The sequence below is a fragment of the Euprymna scolopes genome, chromosome 2 (assembly GCF_053919585.1).
Source record: "Euprymna scolopes isolate OS-2025 chromosome 2, ASM5391958v1, whole genome shotgun sequence".
NCBI classification, from domain to species: Eukaryota; Metazoa; Mollusca; class Cephalopoda; order Sepiida; family Sepiolidae; genus Euprymna; species Euprymna scolopes.
This window is the reverse complement of record NC_136483.1, coordinates 24,212,739-24,236,877: the sequence shown is the minus strand read 5'-3', so window position 1 is coordinate 24,236,877 and position 24,139 is coordinate 24,212,739. Positions and strand designations below refer to the sequence as shown.

General features: G+C 33.2%; 1 protein-coding gene across 3 annotated transcripts in view; it reads right to left on the bottom strand.

The window, feature by feature from the left end:
- Window positions 1–24,139, bottom strand: part of LOC145289724 (uncharacterized) — a 126,281-nt gene that overhangs the window by 823 nt on the left and 101,319 nt on the right. For all 3 annotated transcript variants that reach the window (XM_080136434.1, XM_080136436.1, XM_080136435.1), the window contains exons 7-12: window positions 17,768–17,927; window positions 14,660–15,262; window positions 9,762–9,868; window positions 5,947–6,065; window positions 3,274–3,347; window positions 1,321–1,482 (exon numbers count right to left, since the gene is read on the bottom strand). In XM_080136434.1, the coding sequence (XP_079992560.1) occupies window positions 1,321–1,482; window positions 3,274–3,347; window positions 5,947–6,065; window positions 9,762–9,868; window positions 14,660–15,262; window positions 17,768–17,927 (1,225 nt within the window). The remainder of the gene's footprint in view (window positions 1–1,320; window positions 1,483–3,273; window positions 3,348–5,946; window positions 6,066–9,761; window positions 9,869–14,659; window positions 15,263–17,767; window positions 17,928–24,139) is intronic.

The following is a 24,139-nucleotide window of genomic DNA, read 5'->3' as shown; positions in this document are numbered from 1 at the left end:
ATAAACTAGCTGTTTGAATCCGGCATTGCCTTGGTGGAGGGATAGGAGAAAAACACAATATATATTAAAAGTCACTCATATATATACACTTTATCCATCCCCCTCTTTCAAGTAATGTTTATACTTTTCTTTTGTTTCTATTTTCTTCAAATTGGCTTAATTAAATTGAGCCAATTAATTTTCAAAAATATTATTTTTCATATGACAAGAGAAGTAATGTGCAAACAAGAAAATAAATTCCACTCAGGATGAAATCTATAAATTGTCACAAACGCAGCAATTCCATAAATGATTAGCAACTGAGAATTAATAAAGGAATTATTGGTTTGGATATAGTATGTAATCGATGAACTTGATTGTAATTTAAATTTTTATTTTTTTAGAACACAGACTGACAATTGCTGTAATTAATCGACTGGTTGGAATCAAATATTGATTTTACAGGAACAAAGCTATTGGTGACAAAAGTCAGAAAATATTGACTTTACTTTGTTATATAGAAATATATGAAGAAATAATGTTAGATCTAGAATAGAACCCCGAGGAACATCAGCGTTGATAAAAAAAAGAGAATGAAGTGATATCATCCAGAGTTACTTGCAAACTTTGATCATAAAAAAAGACGTAATAATGTCGATAACCGCATTATTAATTCATAGATTAATTACGACTAGTAGAATATTATAAACATTACTAGCAGGCCACCCGGCATTGCCCTGTCTTAAAATATGCTAAAATATGATATTTTAATTTATGCAGATTTTGTATTGATTATTATAGACAATACTCTATTGATTATTATATTGTACCTAATATATAGCAAAGATTTCAAATATGAAATAAAAATATGACTTGGGTGCCATCAGCTAGAATCAAAACCCCCAAATTTAGCTTTCTAATGATATTCACTACCATCTGACCTAAGTATACATGCATATAAAAAATTTATGAGTTAATGGACTTAAACCTATAAATGTATATTCGCATTCAATCTTGACCCATTAGCAGCTGTTTTTCCCAGCTAAAAAACAAATAAAATTTATTCTACATATCCCATATATCAAGTTTCAAGTCTGTAAACCAAACATTGACAGAGTAGGTTGGTAGATACCATTTCGCACACACACCAACACACACCAACACACACCAACACATACCAACACACCAACACATACCAACACACCAACACACGCCCACACATACAAACACTCACACATATACATATATAATATATACATATATACAGATAATGTATATAATATATACAGATTAATAATAATCAAGTTCGTCTTTTAGAATTAATTTCTTTTTTTATCTTACCTGGCCAAAGCAGTTGATGTCATTGCAATTCCATTCACAGAACCTGCGATGTTTGGTGTCACAGAATTATTGATGAGAAGGGAAGTGGCTGAGAAACAGCAACTTGTGCAAAGACGTTGTGGGATGAGGAGTATCATGAGAGCCACCCACAAATGGACGGGTCTGAAAAAAAAGACACAGATTTCAATAAAAAGTATAACAAATAAAAACAAAGAAAACAAAAAGTCAGAAGAACAAACACAAAACTTTCAAAATATTTGCTAAAATAAAATTCATTTGCAATTTGAAATAATTTGGCTTACTTAAAGAGGATTTGTGGTAAATTAGACATCACGATGCGATTCGAATGAACACTAAACACAAATGGTTCTAATTGCTAACCCTCTTTCTTTCTCTGGTGTGTTTGCTCTCTTCAACACTTCCTAAATCTAACAAGCTTTTAATATGAAGAATTTGACTTAAAATATTTTACAACCAATGGAAATCATTTCATGCTCAAAAAAGTAACACCTATATGTTAATGTAATAAATCAACACAAAGTTGGAAACTCAATAAGACCTGATCAACAAAATCAGTTTTAGAGAAACTCCACCAGTTGATGGAACAAAAGAAACTCTAGAACATCTAGTCAACACCCCACTCAGTGCCCTTGAGCCGTAGGGTGGCAAAGCAAAAAAGAACTCAGTGACTCACATATCCAGCCTTCATCATTCACGCACATCTATACATTCACTGACAAGAACAAAGGTAAACGCACACACATACACAATGCCATGCTGCCTAATATAATATGAACATATTGACTACTTATTCAACTTCTTTATACAAACACATGCTGTATTATGAATATTTACTAGCATAAAAGTATTTTTTAAATTTTATTTCTTATATAAATGCATGTATGTGTGTATTGGTAATGCAGTATGAATTTGACCAATCCAGCCACGCCAAGCCCAGTTGTAAGATGCCTTAAAAAGTAACATCTGTTGTGAAAATGTGTGAAAGTAATAAGCCAGTACAAACTTCTTATTAGATCTCGTCAAGAAAATCAGTTTTAGAAGAGATTCACCCCATGTCACTGGGCCCGAGATGGCAAGATGAAAGAACGCAATGACTCACGTATCCAGCCTTTATCAGTTTGCACATATTTACACACTTACAATAGAGGTAAACGCACACACATACACAATGCCATGCTACCAAATATATTATCAACATATTAACTATTCACTCAACTTTTTTTATACAAACACGTGTTGAACTATAAACATTTATCAACATAAAAGTATCTTTTTTATTCTTATTTCTTATATAAAAATGTTTTCTCGTAAAATTTCGTATTTCTCCATTTTTCAATTATAAAACTATATTTTAGGTAGCCATTGCTATATGGTGATCCTTCTGTTTTTTCATTGTCTTTTATTTTTATTAAGAAAACTAAGATACAGATGAGATGCACCCAATAATGTAAAGAGAATCTAAGTGAATGTTACCTTGATATCTGCCTGTCTGTGTCTTTCAATTCCCATTTTTACGACTAAGTTAAGAAAACTAAGTAAAACAAATAATTAGTGATATGGTCTCTCCTCTCCGAGCAAACTTTCTCTTTCTAATAAAACCTTTGTAATTTCAGCAAATTTCCACAAATGAGTAGATTTGTCTTATATTAAATAGAAGATCAACAACCACAAGGTGGGAGGGGGGGAGTCACATCCCACACATGGGATAAAAAGAATGAAAGATGTATGTAAAAAAAAAAAATTATTAATGGATCCATTTCTTGATTGCTCACTGCCAAGGTTCACAAGTGCATATCTATGTGAAAAAAATATGTGAACAGTTATTTAATGTTTGTTGTAAGATAAGATGTTACGATATTAATGCTGATGAGAACAATATTCCCAAGAGCAACACCGATTCATCATATAAAAATTCAAATAAAAAAGGCGTACCTGTTATATAAAAGATGTGTTAGTGGAACAAGAGTCACAGTTAGAACTTCGATCAATACGTTGATGAAAAATGTCTGAAAGAGAAAAGAAAATATTTTTTAAGTAGACATAATTTTTATTTATTTATAACTAGCGGGGGTGCCTGGCATTGCCTGGGTGTGTAGGTGGTGTAGTAAGGAACCCCGGGGGGTGGGAGTAAAAAGTGGTAGTAGTAGGGGGAGGCTCGAACCCGTAACGCGAAGGAGAAAAAAGGTTAAAAAACGTGACATCTTAGTCAATGTCCCCATCGCCCGACCGGGAGTTCCGAACATTGAAATTAAGCATAGTCAATCCAACTGACACGATAACTTGCGAAAAATGGCGATCCAAAAACCGACCCCTCTTTGTAAAAAACTAGCCACTTGAGGGTGAAGGAATTAATGTTTTGGGCCAATTTTTCCATATTTGTTGTCTGAGGCGTCGAGCTTCAAAGCAATACTGATCTCGTCAGGATCTGTCGCGTCTGTCGAAAGTTTTTGGCAGACATACATACATACATTCACACAAACAAATGATTGAGATTTATATTATAGAAGACTCTTGTTACTTGACTTATGTGTATATTCTAGAGAGCTTTGTCATATGCTTGATAACAAAAGCTCACCCCTTATCACAGTTTTGAAAGAGTCAATTCATTTCTGACATGTTCACATTAATTTGATAACCCATAAAATAGGACAAAAATATTTTAAAACCCAATGTACAAAAGAAAATATTTGTTTTAATCTATTATATAAAGAGTAGTTGTCGCTGTGTTTCTATGTGAGTATTTTGTGTGTTTGTATGTCCGGTTAAATCTTTTAAAATTCTGAAAAACCTCTTAAATGTTTATATTTTCTTGACTGGTGTTGTCCCGGATGTATAATATCTAAAATTAAAATAAAAAAAAGCAATTAATTCTTTCAGGCAGAAATGGCAAATAATTTGTTTCTCCTTCTCTTCTTGAGAGAAGAACTTAGTTTTAGCAGAACTCTGGAGGCCTCTTCAATTTTATAAATGCTCCGATGTTAGATAGAGCAGCTAGTAACACAAAAGTTACTTAACTTGGTTTTAATGATGCTCTGGATCCTAGATAGAGCAGGTATGTTTAAACACAGTGTCACCCAAGATAAAGAACTCTGTCATTTTGTTGGTGTTGCTTGGGAGCCAAGCTCCACAGTGCTCAATATCCTGCACAGAGCAGGTGGAAGAGGCTGAATTGATTTTAGTAGAGCTTTGGAGGCACAAATGTTACACACACTATTTTGTTTTTTAATGGCTTCAGGCAATGTCAGGTAGCTCTGCTAGTTCAAAATATAAAAACCAAAAAAAATGAAGATGAATGGTAATATTTAATTTTATTAAGACTTCTCTCATTTAACAATGACAAAAAACCTTCTCAATCACTGATGACCATGAAAATTACACCCTAACTGAGAACTTACCTTTCAAACTCCTCAACTTAACATTCACAGGCAACATGAATTGGAACAAATACATTGAGGACATTGCCAAGGTTGCTGCGAAGAAGGTGGGCTCTCTCTACTCTGCTAGAAAATTACTCATCCCAGAAAGTATGCTTATATTTTTACAAAGTCACAGTTCGCCCATGCATGGAGTATTATTGCATCTGCTACTAGTCTCTCGTTCTCAGACAGGGTAAAAAAAAATCTACAATCTAATAAGTCCCGCATTATTGGCAAAGTTCCAACTTCTGACCCATCTCCAAAATGTTACATTCCTGTGCCTGTTTTGCAAGTATTTTAATGGAATGTGCTCTAATGATCTCATAATATTTGTGTCCCCTCAGCGTACATAGTTCCGACTAACTTAATAAGCAGCAAAATCCCACCCCTTCACTGTTGAAGTCCCTAGACACTGAAAAGCATTCTATTCTAATAATTTCTTCTTTCTGACTTCTGGAATTCCCTCCCTGTTTCCCCCTTCCCTGACTGTATAAACCTGCAATGTGAACAGATATCTCACTGGTCAACTTGCTATGACTCCCTATTAGACACGATCCCAAATAACAGCATTTTACATTCCAAGTGGCAATATGCCTTGTTTGAGGTGAAAACGTGTAAAGAAACAAAAACAAAAAAAAAACAAAGAAATCATTTGTAACCGTTTCTTTTTTTTGTCTTTCAAATTGAATAGATCATGTGGGAAAAATCTAAAATCAAAAGAAAAAAGAAAAGACAAGTTTGTTTATATTTTCTACTCAACTTCTTGTGTGGTGAGAAAAGTATTCACTTTTATTACACTTTCCTCTTGCTTAATTCGACAAATATACGAGCAGGGTTACACGACACTGCCTGGGACTAAAGTGTAACAATTTTTATCTTTCTGTTCTCCCTCCCTTTGTCCAGAACATTCCTCTCTCTGGACAGTCGGACGGACAGACGTGCGTGCCCCCCCCCCCGCACAAATAGAAATAACTGTAAACAAAAAATTAAATTGATTTCCCTTTAATTACTGGCTGGAAAACAGACTACATCAAAACATTAAAAGATCAAAAGATGTAACGATTTCCTGCGACTCCGACTCCACAACCTGGTGCTGAAAAGATTAAACCTATATTCTTTCAAATCTTGTCTTCTCAAAATGGCAACAAAAATCGTCCAAGCATTACTCAATAAGAAATTTTTTTCTTACCTTCAAAATTCCTAATCTTCTCGCCATTGGGGCAAAAATGAAAACTTGTAAAAACATTATCGGCACTGCAACAATTCCTGTTGCAATACCAAGTTGGTCTGTGGAAAAACTGAGGCCATCTAAAAAAAAGAGAAGAAAAAGAAAGTGCTCTTTTTAATAAACTTCTTAACTGGTAAACAACCGATCTCTGATGCATCTGCAAATTGAAATGACAAACATGGCTCAGGAGGTTCCGTCATTGTCTTGCTTTTAAAACGTAAATCATTATTTTATGATTTTTTTTAGTTCATATTTAAAATGTTTGCATTTTAAAATTAGAAATTTAAGAGACTAAAACAATACATATTTTTTTTTCTTTAAAAGTAATATTTATTTATCTTTCGCCTCAGTTGAGGCTTTTTCAAGCGATTTCTTTTTGTTAATCATTCACTTTTTTTACTTCTTTAAGATATAAAATTCTTGAGCAGTAGTCCGTTGAGATGTTAAAATGGACAGTTTGTAAATCTCTTCAAGTGCAATCACATGACATGATAATGGTATAAGAAATAAGATAACACATTTTTTTTTTTTAATATTATAAAATGAAGATTAAAATTTCGAATTTAAGCCAAAAGTTATATTTTTTCTTTAAAAGAAATATTCATTTACTTTTAAGGATATGAAACAAGCTTTTTGACAAGTTGAAGTAATTTTTATTCACTTCAATGATATATATATATATATATATATATATTTTACAGGGGGTCACCACTTATCAAGGCCCGGAGGCCACTCAGGGATGATAAGGGTTATTGCGTGTACAGTGATCAATGAGATAGTATTGTAGTAATCATTAGTATTGGAGATTTGATAGAGTGTCTTACTTAAGGGGGCAGTTTGTTAGGAATTTGTTTATGTTGGACTTGAAGACATCCAAGTTGTAGTCAGGTGGAAAACAGGCAAACAGAAAAGAGTTCTACAGTTGTGCACTTCTGAGAAAGAAGCTCTGCTCATGGAATCTATGTTTGGATTTAGGCACAGATAAAGAGTGGGGAAAATTATGGCACAATCACATTGACACACCAGTTCTCGCCAGATCACCGAAGTTAAGCAATGTTGAGCCTGGCTAATACCAGATGGGTGACTATTTGGGAAGGCTAGGCGCTGTATGTACCTTCTGGGAAGGTTGGGCATAGGTCCAGCACCCTCACCCTATAAAAAGAACTCCTCACTACAAAAACATCTGCAAAAAGTTGTAGATGGCCTATGTCCCTCCAGGGGCTCAAGGGCTATGGATGGATAGTGTTTTATATTTAAATTTTATTCAGAAAAATATAATTTTTCAAAACAAAAATTTTTTTATTTGAACAAAGAATACAATTCAAAGTAATTTCCTTAATCCATGGATTTTTCATGTAGGCTCATCTCCTCGGAGGAAAGTAATTAGCAAAATATTAAATCTGGTTTGATATACTTTACTTAAAACCTCTCATACACAATGAATATTAGCATTGACTCATTTTCCATCCTGAGTCATACTCATTGTAAACATTAATTAAAGATCTTGCCGACTATTCACGTTTGTTTAAACTGACCCCACCTTTAAAAACAGGTGGAGTCTCTCTTAGGTTTAAATGTAATTAGTCTCTACAAAATTTCTCCATTGCATATCTAACATAAATATATACTTTCCCTGCTTTTTTAAAAACTTTTTTAATAAAAATCTCTTGATACAGCTCTTGATGAGTCAGGGCGAAACCGATTGACTAACTTTTTTCTTGCATTATTTTAATCATAAATATTAGAAAAATTAAATCTTCCTTTTATAATTATGCTTATGAAATTTTGTATTCCCCCCACCCAAATCATGATACGTACAGATATATATGTTTAGTAATTATTTGGCTTATATCAGCAACATGGTCAGTACCAGATGGGTGACTATTTGGAACTACCAGGCATTGCACTTAAGAGGACATTGGCATCTCCCTACAAGAGCTGCAAAAATTGTGTTGTCATGTCCCTTGACAGTAATATACATGTGACTGGAGACGGCTTGTGAATTTTATACTCTTATGAAACTCCCTCCTACTAAGAAAGCAAGGTGAGTACCATTTGATTTGGTCTATTTATATATATATATATATATATATATATATATATATATATATATATACTAGCAAAAGTACCCATCGTTGACTGGGTTCAAAAACAGCCTACAGAAAATGGACTCTGATTTATGAAAGTATGATAGGTTATGAAAAGGAAGGGTTGTAAAGAGATAGCTTCAAATTTGAGGGTATCAAAATCAATGCAAAATATGACGACAATAAAAATAAAATCGATAAACCCCATAATTTATTATACCATACCTGTTCACACTGAAACACTTATCACAATATTCTGTGGATCTATATTAAAAAACCTTGTTAAACTTTGTGACATATTACCATTCTATGGAGGTCCAGCGTGAACGAACATCCCATAATTTTATTATACCATATGTCTTCAAACTGAAACATAATTATCAAAGTATACTTATGCAGATAGATATGAACAGTCTTTATTAAAGTTTGTGCCTATTTCCATTCTATGGAAGCCAGGTGCGAACGCAGACCCCACAATTTTATTATGCCATCCTTATTTAAGTTAAAACATACTTATCAAAGTATTCTTATGTACATCTATATCTAAAACACTTGTAAACGTTTTTTTTTTAAATTATTAAATTTTTTATTTCCATACTTTGTGGACCAGGCGTGAACAAAGACCCCATAATTTTAATGAACAACCGTTCTGCCAGATCAAACATACCCATTCCTGTGTCTCGATACATCTATCATTATATGTAATCAGTTTTTTAAAATAGTCAACCATATAGGAGCCTATTCGTGACTACACACACACACATTCAGCTTTATATTATATATATATATATATATATATATATATATATATACTTTTATAAGACACAAGGGAAGAACAGATGTACATAATTCTAAGACAATGGCAGAATCGTTAGAAAATGACCTCCAGACTGTAGTGGAATGGGGCCGTAGATAAATGGTAAGATTTAATGCTAGTAAGACTAAATTGCTCTCATTTAATAATTACAATACGACTCTCCAACCACAGATATCCATGACAAATAACACCCTAACTGAGAATTCTTCTGTTAAACTTCTCAGTCTTACATTCACGGGCAATATGAACTGGAACAAATACATAGAGGACATTGCAAAGGCTGCTGCAAAGAAGGTGGGTTCCCTCTATTGAGCTAGAAGACTACTCACACCTGAGAGTATCCTGTACCTATACAAGGACACTATTCGCCCATGCATGGAGTATTGTTGCCACATCTGGGCTGGTGCATCTACCACTAGTCTCTCCCTCTTGGATGGTGTCCCCCCAAAAAGAGTTTTCAATCTAATATATCCCACTTTGTCAACTAAGCTCCAACCCCTGCTCCATCGTCGCAATATTGCATCTCGTTTTATTACAAATATTTTAATGGAATGTGCTCTGATGAATTTGTGCCTCCCTCAATGTACATATCCCTGACAAACTTACTTAGCAACAAAATCACACCCCTTCACTGTTGAGGTCCCTAAATGCAGAAAGCTTTCTATTCTAATAGTTTATCCCTTCGAACAGATAGGCTTTGGAATTCTCTTCCTACTAGTTGCTTCCCTGACTGTACTGATATGCAGAAATTTAAATGTAACGTAAACCAACATCTTGTTAATCTTTCCTAGGCATGGTCCCAAATAGTAGCTCCTTAAATCTAAGTGGTGATATGCATTGTTAGGGGTGAACTTGAGTAAAAGAATACTCACCTAATCGAGATTCCGTTGAAGCCCAAATCGTGAATGTGTCTTCAAATCCTATTACACCAAACGAAAACAAGGTGTAAAGTGCAACAGATTTCCTAACATCTGGCATACTGAAAAAAAAAAAAAAAAGAAAGAACTTGTTTTGAAAAAGATCAACATTCTTTGAAACGATACTTCTCATTTTGGGGGTTTAAAATGTGTTTGTAATGAAATACACATCATGTATTTCATCATATACTTATTTTTAGTTTTTAACAACTAATTGATTCAAACGCCATATATATGCAAAAATAGACTGATGGACTTATTAAATGATAAAGAAAACATCACATGTAATGTTAAAAAATTCAAATATTTTTATAATATAAAAATACTATGAAAATGATTGACAAACGTATCCGTGTTTAATTAAAAGTTAAAAATTTAAGTCTGAGGATGTAAATAAAATAATAACAAAATAACAAATTTTAATTGGAATACCCATTTCAAAACAAGAATAAAGCAAATATATTGATTCAGGAATAAGACAGGGGAGGTAACTGCTGAATCTTGATATCTTATGAAAGATGAGTCTGCTCTAGAATGCTTTGTATGAAATTTAAGATAATATAAACTATGGTGAGGATAGGTTGGGTGATGCTTTTGCAATCGTCGTCATATGTTCATGGGAGATAACTCTATTTTACTAAGCGATTCCTTCAAATTTTCATACGAGAATTTGGAACGCTAATTGCAGAGTCATTTTTTTTTTATTAAGAAATTCTTTCATCATAATTGGCTTCGAAACCTAGTAGGCGATGCTCTTTTCTTTTCCTTGCAACCTCTTTCCCACAGAAAAGAGATGTTGCAAGCCTGCCTCTGCTCTTTTCATGTCAAGTGCTCGACTAAACTCTAATCTATGGTCCCCCCCCCCTTGCCAAACTTTTATAAAAAACCCTCAACTAGCTACAACTACTATATATGATTTCCTCACTCTCTACCTGTGCCTAAATCTAAATGCAAATTCTATGAACAAAGCTTCTTTCCAAGAACTACCCGCCTTTGGAACACCATTCTGCTGGTCTGCTTCCCGGTTGAATACAACATGGTAGCCTTCAAATCCAATGTAAACAAGTTGTTGTTGAGCCGTCCCCTTAAATTATCCAAATTCTACCCAATTTACACCATTAGAGATTACTGCACTACAACCTTACATTCATTAACCTTTATCCTCGAGTGGCCTTTGGTCCTTGATAAGTGGCAACTCCCAAGTATATATATATATAAAAAAATATGCAACTTGTTTACAATATCACATCGCCTGATATTTGGCCTTGATGAAAAATGCCCTGGAAAAGTCACTTCTGATTAATTGCAAAAAATAAAAGGAAAATCAATATCATCTTTTGTAAACTTAAACTTTTAACATTCCAAATTCTCATATGAAAAAAAAAAAAAATGAACAAATGAAAAAGAATATTCAATGACTTTTTGTTATTAATGTTATAAAGTTTTTTTACATTAAAAAAAAATGCTGTCACACTTGTTTAATAAATACTAGTGAGACCTGTGGAAAGTCCACAAGGGACTCATTCACATGTAATATATTGATGTTGGCATTCTGTAGATGTTCAGTGTAAATGGAGACGGTCTGATATTATTTTAGCTTTTTTGTTAAAACTGCAAAAGTATTTATCCAAGCTAGCACGGATGCCTGGTAAAGCCCGGTTGTGAAGTACACTTAAATATGATATTTTAATTTATGCAGATTTCATATATATTATTATAGAGCTAATGTTCTATCGATTTTTACATATTATAAAGTTGCAATTTCAAAAATAAAAACATATATATCCATATGACTTGGGTGGATTTACTTGAATCGAAACCAAAATAATAACTTATGAAAAAAAATAAAAAAATAAAATAAATATATATATATATATATATATATATATATATATATATATATATATATATATATATATATATATATAAAACTTTCCTTCAGCCATAATCGAAACCGAAACCAAAACTTATGAGGAATTCTTTATAAAACTATTTATATAAAAAAACAGATGATTTAAGTGCCATCAGCTATAGTCGAAACTAAAACCAAAACTTATGAAGAATTCTTGGTAAAATTATTTATGACAAGAAATAGAAGAACATAACAATTAAACGACCCGAATGTAAACAGGACACACAAAAGAACACATTATCGTATTAATATATAGATTCATTTCCTCTGCAATTATCATCGCATTTTTAAATAGTCACATCTTTTTTATACAAACGAACTTGGCTGTTTTTCAGAATAACAAACTATTTTAAAACTGGTAAGCATTAATCAGAAGTGAGTTTTCTAGGGTGTTCATTGTCAAGCCCAAGTATGAGTTACTGTGATACAAAAACAGACGGAACTTGATGAACGTGATATTTTTCCTTACAATTTCTCAAAATTGCTTTTTCTTAATAAAAAAGTAATTGAAGAAATAAACAATTTCTCTGCAATTAGTGTCACTTTTCCTTCTTTTGTTATTAATGTTTTTGTAATGTTAAAACTTTGTTACATATTTAATGTATGTAGTTGTAGTTGAAAAACAAATTATTTTTCTTGTAATTAATCAGAAGTGACTTTTTCAAAGCATTCATCATCAAGCCTAAATATCAACTGACGTGATATTCTAAGCAAGTTGCACTTTTTTAAAACATAATTTTCAATTTTCAATTTTTTTAAAACATAATTTTAAAAGATAATTTTCATATGAGAATTTCGGACACTAATTGCAAAGTTAATGTTTTTTGTTTAAACATTAACTTTGCAATTAGTGTCCAAAATTCTCATATGAAAATTTGAAATCACTTAGTAAAATAGAGTTATCTCCCACGAACCAATGACGATGATTAAAAAAACATCGGCTGAGGTGTCTGATTTCAGAACTAACGGTGCCAACTCTACTCAAAAACCATAAACATTACTTCATATTTCTTTTCGCAATAAGGGGAGGTAACTCTTCTTGAAACACGTTCATTTTACGATTTGAAAAAATTGCTCTAAACGTCAAACTTTCAAAACATAAAAAAAACAAAACAAAAATACAATTTAAAACAGCGGAATAAATAAATGGGGGCTAGCTGTTTCTGGCCGTGTACCGAGGGTTAGTTCTGTCTAGTGGTGTATGAAGCGTTACAGAAGTTTGCTTTTTAAATTTTACCTTTAGGTTTCAAGAATTTCTAAGTGCATGATCAATTTACGTAAATTTTTGGTGTACAGTATTTTCTTTCCGCCACAAAGTATTTACATGGTACAGATTTTTCTTTATATTTATTTTTTTATATGCAGGAAACTTCTGGTGAGCACCCATTAAAACTCATTTTAAAAAATAATCAATGCTTTTTTGAAATCTTGAAATTTATTGATCCTTATATTTATATATATACTGTGATATTTTTTAAAGTCGAAAATTATATTTATAGATTGTTGACTAAAACAAAAAATGTTCCTTAAAGATGGAGAGCAAATGTGGTTTAAAAATATAAAGACAGTTAATTTGCATAGAATTTGCAAGATATGAAGAGATAGTTATGTCCGACCATGTATAGAGGACTAGTTATCTCTGGCCGTGTATGGAGGGTTAGCTGTGTCTGGCCGTGTATGGAGGGTTAGCTGTGTCTAGCCATGTATGGAAGGTTAGCTGTGTCTGGCCGTGTATGGAGGATAAGCTTTGTCTGGCCGTGTATGGAGGGTTAGCTGTGTCTGGCCGTGTATGGATGGTTAGCTGTGTCTGGCCGTGTATGGAGGGTTAGCTATGTCTGGCCGTGTATGGAGGGTCAGCCATGTCTGGCCGTGTATGGAGGGTTAGCTGTGTCTGGTCGTGTATCTCTAGTCGTATATAGTGGGTTAGCGGTGCCTAGCCGTGTATGGAGGGTTAGCTGTGTCTGGCCGTGTATGGAGGGTTAGCCATGTCTGGCCGTGTATGGAGGGTTAGCTGTGTCTGGTCGTGTATGGAGGGTTAGCTGTGTCTGGTCGTGTATGGAGGGTTAGCTGTATCTGGCTGTGTAGTCAAGACTAGCTGTCTCTAGCCATATAGTAAAAGTTAGTTGTGTCTGGCTGTGTAGTGAAGGCTAGTTGTGTCTGACCGTGTGTACATGTGATATAAAAGGTTCTTTAAAGATTGAGGGAGTTTGTGCTTTAAAAAGATGCAGCAATTTTCATATGAAGAAAACTGGCTATGTTGAGAAGGATGAATTGTGGAGAACATTGAGTTGAGTGTTTGATAACTGAAAGGACACTGACTGAAATTAAAAATTGGTATGAATTATGGCATCAGTAAAAAAGAGAGTGCTATCAATTTCTATTTAGACAACAAGCTATCTCGGCGAGAAAGTAATATTTATAAAATATGAAAGCTGGATTTTTTGAAAGTTGGCGTCGTCATGTTATGGAGAATTGTTAATTATGATTCAAGAGTTGGATTTTTTGATTTTATCTTTTTTTGTGTTTAAAAATCAATAAAAATATAAAGGGCTAGTTATGTTTGGCCGTGTACAGAGAAATAGTAATATCTGGCTATGTATGAAGGAATAGCTCTGTTTGACTGTGTATGGAGGGCTAGCTATGTGTGGATATGGATGAAGGACTAGCTGTATATGGTCAGGTAATGAGGGCTAGCTGTTTCTGGCTGCGTAGTGAGGGCTAGTTCTGTCTAGCTGTCTATGAAGCACTACAAACATAAAGGTATATATGTAATGTAAAATGATCGTTTAAAGTTTATGGAGGTGTGTGGTTTAAAAATATAAAGGCATTAATTTGCACATGGGAGAAGAGTAGCTACATTAAGAAGGACAAAGTAGTGAAAAAGAGTGTTCTCAATTTCTATTTAGACAACAGTAAATAAAAATATAAAAGCAATCATTACCGAAGTAAGGTAATTAAAGAACTGTTCCATATTTTTGAACATATGGAATTTTCTTTTTTGTCTTTAACTTCTTCATACGAAGAGGAAGATGATGACTCAGTCATTAATTTATCTGTCACCGTTGGCTCTGTATGCAGAGTGTTTGGAGAAAGACCGTTCGTTTCAGAAATGTCTTTTATTTCTACTGTGAAAGAACATTTTCCTAGCTTGGCATGAATGTCATTAGGTAGAAGAGAAAACGTGTCATTCTTTAATATGCTCAAATTCGTGTGGCTGACATTCTGTGATGGAATTATGGAATGTGAGGAACGTGACGGACTCAATTTAGAACTCGTGTCGAGATCCCTTGAGCCATAGATGAATCCTTCTGGGAGGCTTATGTAACTCTTAGCACCAAACTGCCTGTCGAGTGAAGTCTCTTCTTGAATGCGGGTCAGAAAGGCACCAGTTACTGCTTCAACATGATGACCCTCAATGTTCAGCAGTTGTGAAGATGAACGACGAAGGATGCCAGTGGTTTTGTTTGAGGTTTCTTTTTTTGGGGGGCTTTCTGCTGACGCATTACCATTTGAACTAGACTCCGTTTCAATCACCAAAGTTTCGCTAGAACAAAAGAAAAAACAAATATTAAGAAAAATTAATGCAAAACCTTACTGTCTGGTGTTCAAGTAGGAAATTAACTTCCGTTGTGGAAAACATATATCCATTCATTATTATTCGAATTATGAGATGCCTTGATTAAGTTTCCAAACGTTTTTTGTGCAGGCATTTAAAATTCTCATAGACACTTGAAAATTCTGTAATTTATGGCTATACATCCTATAAGATGACTGACTGATTTTTATGATTTCAGGCTCAAATGAACAGTTACAGCAAGGATTGGCATACGTCCTACTAAAGCCTGATTGTCACACCTGGTGAATTTCAAAAATGCAATCTGGACGTGCAGACACTTTAGAAGAACGATATGTAATCACATTATGTTTTAAACTTGGAAAAAATGCCATAGAAATGTATGAAATGATTCAGACTGCTTTTGAGCCATCCTGCCTGAATCGAGCATCAGTTTTTGAGTGGCATAAGAGATTGAAGGAAGGCAGGGAGTCTGTGAGGGATGATGAGAGGTGTGGGAGGAGTAAGGAAATCAGAACACCAGAGTTGATTGGCCAAATAAAGAATTTTATGGATAAAGTCTGTTATGTTTCTATAGAGATAATAAGTGCACAGTTTAATGTAGTGTGGGAAACTGTGCACTCAATTATTCATGAGGAACTGAAGATGGGGAAGATTTGCATGAAGTTTATCCCAAGGGTGCTTCATTCTTGTCACGGACTATTTGACCAAGATGGCTATCAAGACAATTCCTCACCCTTTCTATAGTCCAGACTTTGCTTCGTGTGACTTTTGGTTATTCCCTAAGCTCAAGGAAAACCTGAGAGGCTGTCATTATGAGACAATTGAGATGAAAAAGTTGTGACAAGGGCCATTGACATATTCACGTAAGAGAACTTTCATGGGGCCTTCCAGAAGTTGTTGGGACGGTACAACAAGTGCATTGCAGCCGGAGGAGATTACTTAGAAAGGGACTAAGGTTTCATGTATGTATTACCAATAAAAGTGCCCATATTAAAAAGTCTAAAAACTTATTAAAATTAAAGGCGTTCGGATTCTTCAAACTATTGTTCTCATCTTGAGCGTCATTTTCACAACATTTCGGTTGATGTAACTTCTGACCTTCTTCAGGTGTATCTTGTTGAATTCGTGAATCTTTCTATTGAACTCAGGAATCTGCATGGAATTTCGTATAAGACCCTTTATTTAATTCATGGGAGTAGCATGTTCTAGTTCCTTCAGCCATGACTGGATAGAATAAATAATTTGCTGAATAATTTGCAATATCACTTGAACTGCGGATTGAACCCTTAACCCACAGAAGAGTGTAACTTACAACTAAATTTTTACTAAGTTCTTTATCCACACTCAACATGAGTACAGTAGTTAAAAAACCGAAATAATATGAATAATCAATTTTTATTAGAAAAATTAAAAAAACATTCATTATTTTATTATCATTAATGACGGAAAATAAATTTACTTAATAAGTTAATTAACTTTCAAACATTACACAATTATTCACATAATAAAAAAAAGAAATTCTAATCGAATAATCTAAAACATTGGAAGTATGTGACTGTAGAATAAAAACTATAGCTTTAAATAAGCAACACTTTTTAAGAAAATTCAGAAGAAGGAATAAATAGAATAAAGTCATAAAACAGATGAAAAAAAACTAGCATTATATTTTTATTCAAAGTAAGGAGTCACATATTGAAGAAAGTGAAAGGTTGAGGGATTTCAGTTAGAAACACTTAAGAGTGAGACTTTGTAGAATTCTACAATGCCTCACTGTTTAGTGTTTCTAACTGAAATCTCTCTATCTGATGATCATGTATTCAAACTCTTTTTTGGCATCAATAATTTTTGCCATTTTTCTGAATTTTTTCTCATATTTCACCAAATATTTATAAAATATTATAAAAATATTATATGCCAAACTTAACTAAAGGTTTTTTTAAAGAGTAATTTTTAAAAAATCAATATGAAACTAAGATACTTTTTTGACATTCATGTATTTTATCACAATTTTTATTTTCTATTTTTTTTATTGCCTCATAAACTTACCATGAGAAAAATGCCTTATTTTTAAAAATAGTTCAATTGTAGGCATTAGTTAATCTGTCACAATAGGCATAATTAAATATTCCAATTTTTAGTGTGAGCTTTTTTGATACAATATTCATAATTAAGCGATCTAATTAAGTAGTCTGCGTTTTGGTATAAGTTTATATCACAATAGTCATAATTAAATGGTTTGTCAATTAAAATAGTCAATTTTTGCAATGGGTTTTATCTGCCACAATAATTATCAATTAAATTAGATTGTATTATATTTGTGAAAATTCATCAAAACTGGTATCAGACAATCCACATGGATCAAGCATCTTTATTTTTTTTATTCATTTTTTTTCTCAATTTTCATATAATATCATCAAGACGATGAGTAATTAAAATAATAAACAAGTGTTTGTATGTATCTTATATACTTACCCATATTTTCTTGTTTCTGGCATATTGAAGAGAACAATAAAGAAAACACAAATTGCAACAAGGAATGATACAACACCAGGCAAAAGGTACGGAAATTTTCCAAAGAATCCATCAGAATCAAAATAGTCAGGATATTTTAGGGCTGGTGAAGCTAAAAATCCTGTAATTATGGGAAAAAAATTTTTGAATCAAATTGTGAAAAAAAAATACAAAATTCAATTTCAGTTTAATATAATTTATATTTTGTGAAAAGATCCATCAAGCAATTCTTTAAAAAAAATAATCGGCCACCACAACACTTCTCCACCCAATGTAAACAGAATGTTTGTGAAATATTAAATGATTCTTCTGCTCGGTTAATGTTGGCACGTTACTTGCAAGAAAAACAGTTAATTAAACTGCAGAAGCACCTATTAAAACCTATACAAGTTCTATAATTGAATACTCCCCCCCCCCGAAAAACATAAAAGTATGTTTTTGTAAACCACTCATGTAAACATACTGACAGCATTGTTAGTGTCCTAAATTATGAGATGAAAAAAAAAAATGAACAAATCTCTTAGTAAAAGAGAGTTGTCTCCCTTAGAACAATGACAAATTGTAAAATAGCGCCCTTTCTTTCTCATCAAATCTTTATTGGAGTCCATATATAAAATCCTTTGTTTCTCATGAAATTGGTTCCTGTTATCGCATTTTCTCACACCCGAGGCTATTCTCTAGCTCTAAAAATCTACTATCAACCATGTATGGAGTATTGTTGTCATATTTGGATTCGTGAATTTGTGTACCATTTGAAGGTTCTTGATAAGGTGAAGTAATGTATCTGCAATATCCTATCTTTTATCTGTAACCTCTCTCTCTTTCACAGAGGTGATGTTGCTAGTCTCAGTATTTCCTTTAAATACTATTATGTCATATGTTCTTCAGTATTTTCTGATCGATTCCCCTGCTTCTTTTGTTCCAGCTCGTTTGACTCATCTAGTGGTCTTCATCAATTCGCTGTTTCGATACCTCATTGTAATACAGCTTCTTATTCCAGTAGCTTTTTTCTAAGAACTGTAAGGTTGTGGAACTCTCTTCCTGCTGACTGTTTCCCCCCCTACTTTTAACCTTTAGCTTTTCAAGACTAAGGCCAATATGCATCGCCTGTCTTTGCAATAATCATTTTTTGTTCTTATTAGCTCCTTCATTAAGTGACTTCATGCCTTACCTTGTCTTGAGCGATTAAAAAAAAAAAGAATATAAACTATGGCTTTAAATAAGCAACACTGTTGAGAAATTTGGAGAAAGAAATAAATAGAATAAAAACTATAAAAAAAGATGAAAAAGACTAACCTTACATCTTAATTTGCAGAAAGGAGTCAAATATGGGAAAAAGGGGAAGGTAGACATAGAAAGATTACAGTTACAAGCAGTCAATAACGAAACCGAGACCCGTGTGGGATATTGATAGATTGTTTCATTATGTGAATAATTTGGAAAGTAAAATTTCATATCTCACTGGCTAGGCAGAATCAAATACTGATTTTTCAGATGAAATGCTATTTAGATCTATATACATATATATTTCTCTTATTCTGTCTATTCCACTTTTTCTTGGAAACTACTGGACTGATCTAGTTAAATTTTGTATGGAGCTTTGTTATGATAAGCTGCAGTGAACTAACTATTATTGTATCCGTTTGATGCAAAGTTAAAGATTAAAAGGGATTAAAAGGGATTAAAAGAGATTAATGATGATTAGTATTTAATACAAAAATGAGCAGAAATTCGACCATCAATTTGGCATAAAGCAATCATTCTTAACGGACTTTGTTAGAAAGTTAACATACTTTGGCCCGTTTTTAAATAAATTGTTATTTTTGTTTTTGACTTTGCAGAACATGATTGAGTTTTGCAAAGGGAAAGGAAAACAAAAAAAATAACATCAATGTTTGGTGCATTTTAGGTCAGGAAGCCGATATCTTCAGACAGCCTGATCTGGTAGCACCAGCTGATAACATGAACTGGAACAAATATATAGAGAAGACATTGCCAAGGCTGTTGCAAAGAAGGTGGGTTACCTCTACCGTGCTAGAAAAATACTCATATATGACAGTATCCTATGTTTCCATGAAGCCACCATTTGGCCATGCATAGAATATTGTTGCCACGTCTGGACTGGTGCATCGACCAAGAGTGTGTCTCTATTGGACAGGGTTTAAAAAAGAGTCTCTAATCTAATAATTCCTGAACTGTAAACCAAGCTCCAATCCCTGTCCTATCACTGCAATGCTGCATCCCTCTGCTTATTTAACAAGTACTTTAATGGAATATGTTCCTTAACATAAATATCCACAACTAACTTGACAAGCAACAAAATCCCTCCCCTTCACAGTAGAGTTCATCCAATACTGAAGAGTCTTCTACTCTGATATCGTTTTCCCTCAAACTGCTAGACTTTGGAATTCCCTCCTTGTTTCCTACTTTCCCAACTGTACTAGCATGCAGAAATTTAAATATAATGTGAACAAACATCTCACTATCCAACTCTTTACTTAGAGTGTCCCTGTTGGTCTATAATTCACAATCACCCCTTATGTCTCAATGACAATGTTCCTGGGTAAATATGATTAAAAAATATGACTGGATATCTTTAAGAAATGGGATATAATTTTGGTTGCAGGCAAACACTTTTTCAGTTTTGAGAGACAATGGATACTCCCAGTAAGGGTGTTTATTGTGAAGCAAGAGTTACACAATTTTTAACGGCACCTCTTTTGACCCGGTATTGCTGGAGTCCATTGGTAAGGAGATTCCAAAAATGATTAAAAAGACTGGAAATTTGCTCCTTCTAGACTATGTGCATAACTAATCTGCTCTACTATCTAATTAACAGTTGAAGGAAAATGGGTTCATTCCTTTACCAAGTTATTAGTGAAAGTGATGCAGTAGATCCAACAGAGCTCAAACCCAACAGACACCATAGTTCCATTATAATAAGATGAATCTGAAAACACTATACAGACAACTAAAAACACCTTTTTTATTATTATATTTGTCTCATTTAGCATAATAGTAAGATTGTTTGCTAATGGTCTGGGAGACTGTTGTTCAATCCTTGGTTAAATCATACCAATAGACTAAAAAAAAAATGATACCTGAGGCCTTTTTGCTAAGCACTTAGTATTATAAGGAGAGAATCAAGAGCAAGTGGAGTAATCCTAAGAAAAGAATAGTATTCTTCTCTTCACCTTAGTATAGCAGCTAATGCAAAAAAGAGACTTCGGGTTGCCCACGACTGTAGTCGATCAGCTTTTAGTTTATATTTGACTTTGTTTCACTACAACCCTTGCAGGTTTATTAGTTAACAAAATAAGCAGACGTTGTCATGTATTTTCTTTGACGAATCAAAAAACAGTTTCTTTAGATTTTTTCGGGTCACAACCCAGTTTGCCTATGATGCAATTACATAACGACCTATTGACACCATAACCTACTGACATAGAATAGCAACTGTGACAGAATTTAATAGTTTAGAAGTTTGATGGCAAAGATTATAGAAACAGTTTATTGATTCAGATTTCAAATGTTTTATTTTTGTAACCGCCATATTTGTTCATTAGGTAATTAGGCATTGACATATTTTGACTTGTATGACAAGACAAATCGAGACACATGGATTAAAGAAAATGTTAATCTGAAAATAAATGCAAATACGTCATCATCATCATCATCATCATCATCATCATCATCATCATCATCATCATCGCCGTCGTCGTCATCATCATCATCATCATCATCATTATCAGTTTAACATCTGTTTTAAATGCTAAAATGTGTTGGGCGGCTTTTAGAAATCGGTTCTAAACTATTCTTTCTCTGACCAGGTCTTTATTTATTCCTTTTTCACTCAAATCCATCCTTATCACTTCCTCCTATATTTTCCTTGGCCTTCTCCTGCCAACTGATCTTGCTGCCTCAACTGTTCTGCATCACCTAACCCCAAAAACTGTTTTTGTTTTTCAGATACACATGAAAATATCACTCTAAAGAAGTCACTGTTTGAACATTTTGATGTTGCATTGGGTAATTGTTAATAAATATAATTTCAATGATATCATAATAAAATGATACTCGATATTGCGAATAGAAGATTTTTGTCTTCTTTCTTTTTTTTACTGCTTTGAAAATTTTTTTTTGTATTGAATTTCATTACCTTAGTGAAACTACTATATATACATATATTAAGCTCCTTTAGTCTTTGACAGACTATGGATACCCACGTAGGGGTACCTGCGCGTGAAATTTTTGTGGCAGGAAGTGCGCAATTTTCAACCACACCTCTCCTGAGTCAACATTGTTAAATACCAGTGGCAAGTGGAGTGTATGTTGATGACGACTGGAAACAAATGCCAAGATAAGCAGAGAGCACATACAGTGCCTAGAACTACCAAATGGTCACCCATCTGGCACTAACCAGGCACAACATTGCTTAACTTTGATGATCTGATGAGAACCGGTGTGTCAACATGATTATGCTATATATATATATATATATATATATATATATATATATATGGGGAGTTAAAGGAATAGAATATGATCAATTCTTTATGAGGAGACTTTAAAAAAAAAAGAAAAAAAAAGAGACTTACCAGGATAATAAAAACTCAACAAATTGTTTTGGAGCTTATATAAGAGTCAATAAAGGAAGAAAATGAAAATATAAAACTATATACTAATATATATAGATTTATTCATTTATTCAAAAAGGATATTCATCAATTAGGGGTGTTAGGTAAATGAGAACATGGTATTTTGAAGCCCAATGCTTCTCGTCAGAAGAATAGAGAAGATGCTAGGTAACATAATAAGGATGCGATGACTAGCGATAGTTACATTAGGAGCACAATAACATATTGAGGTTGAATAGGGGAGTTATATTGATCTCTGTGGTATAGGAGGAGTATAGTTTTTATTATATAATGCAGGTAGGTGTATAGCATATCTGTCATCCCTATTATGTTACCTAGCATTTTCTCTACTCTTTTGACGAGAAGCATTGGGCTTTGAAATACCATGGTATAAATAGTTCTCACTTACCTAACGTCCCTAATTGATATATACCTTTTTTGAATAAATGAATAAATCTCTATATATAAATATATTGTCTTATATTTTCATTTTCTTCCTTTATTGATCTCTTTCTCTCTCTCTCTCTCTCTCTCTCTCTCTATATATATATATATATATATATATATATATATGTTATGCGTGTCTGTGTGTGTGCACGTGTGTGTGTATGTAATAGAAATTTGAAACGTGAATAGCTTTCCCAACAGTATTAGTTACGTAATAGACTATGATAATTTCAACTAAATTTAATTTGATTATCCAATTCCATAGTCTGCAATAGTATCCATTAGGCTAATATAAGAGTTTAAAAACATCTATGGAAAAAAATATTTTGTTGGATAATGATAAATGTAGAAAGAATGATACTGAATACTGAAAAGTTTGTTTCTTTGGATTATTCAGACTATTGTCCTTATCTGGAGTTTTATTCTCACAATGTTTCGGCCGATGTAACATCCAACCTTCTTCAGATTTATCTTGTTGACTTCTGAAATCTTTCTATTGAACACTGGAATCTGCACAAAATTTCGTGGGTCCTGGATTCTTAGATATGACCTTAAACTATATCCGATGGTGGGGCCCAGGTTCACTCTGACCTGAAGTGGTAGTACCTGTTAGGGTCCTAACTATGGGTTGAATAGAAACCGACTTGGAAAAAACAAATATATTCTATTAAAAAATCTTTCTTCAAAATCTTTAGATTCGGCATTAAATAACCTGAAAAGGGTTGATATGCCATAAAACAAAAACAACCAACCAACAAAGTTTCGAATGGAACCCTTATTATAATCACAAGTGTAGCATGCTCTTGTTCCTTCACGCATGACCAGGTGGAAGTTGTAAGAAATTCACAATTGTATTCCTTATATCACATTCAACTACAAAGACTCGTTGACATAACAGATAAAGTACTTGGTATATTCAGTAGTAAGTGACATTCTGCTGGAAGTTGACTGTTCAATCTTCCGTGCAGGTGAAATTCTATTCAGATTCCTGAGATTGACAGAAAGATTTCAGAGTTTAAGATGATACACCTAAAGAAGGTCAGAGTTACAGGTGTCTAAACTTTGTATATATAATATTGAAGATGAGAACAGTAGTCTGAATTATCTAAATAATCTAAATTATCAATCCTCATCTAAAAAAATTTGTGAAACATAAAAAAAATAAAGTTCTAAAAAATTTGTGAAACATAAAAAAATAAAATACTAAAAAATTTGTGAAACATAAAAAAATAAAGTACTAAAAAATTTG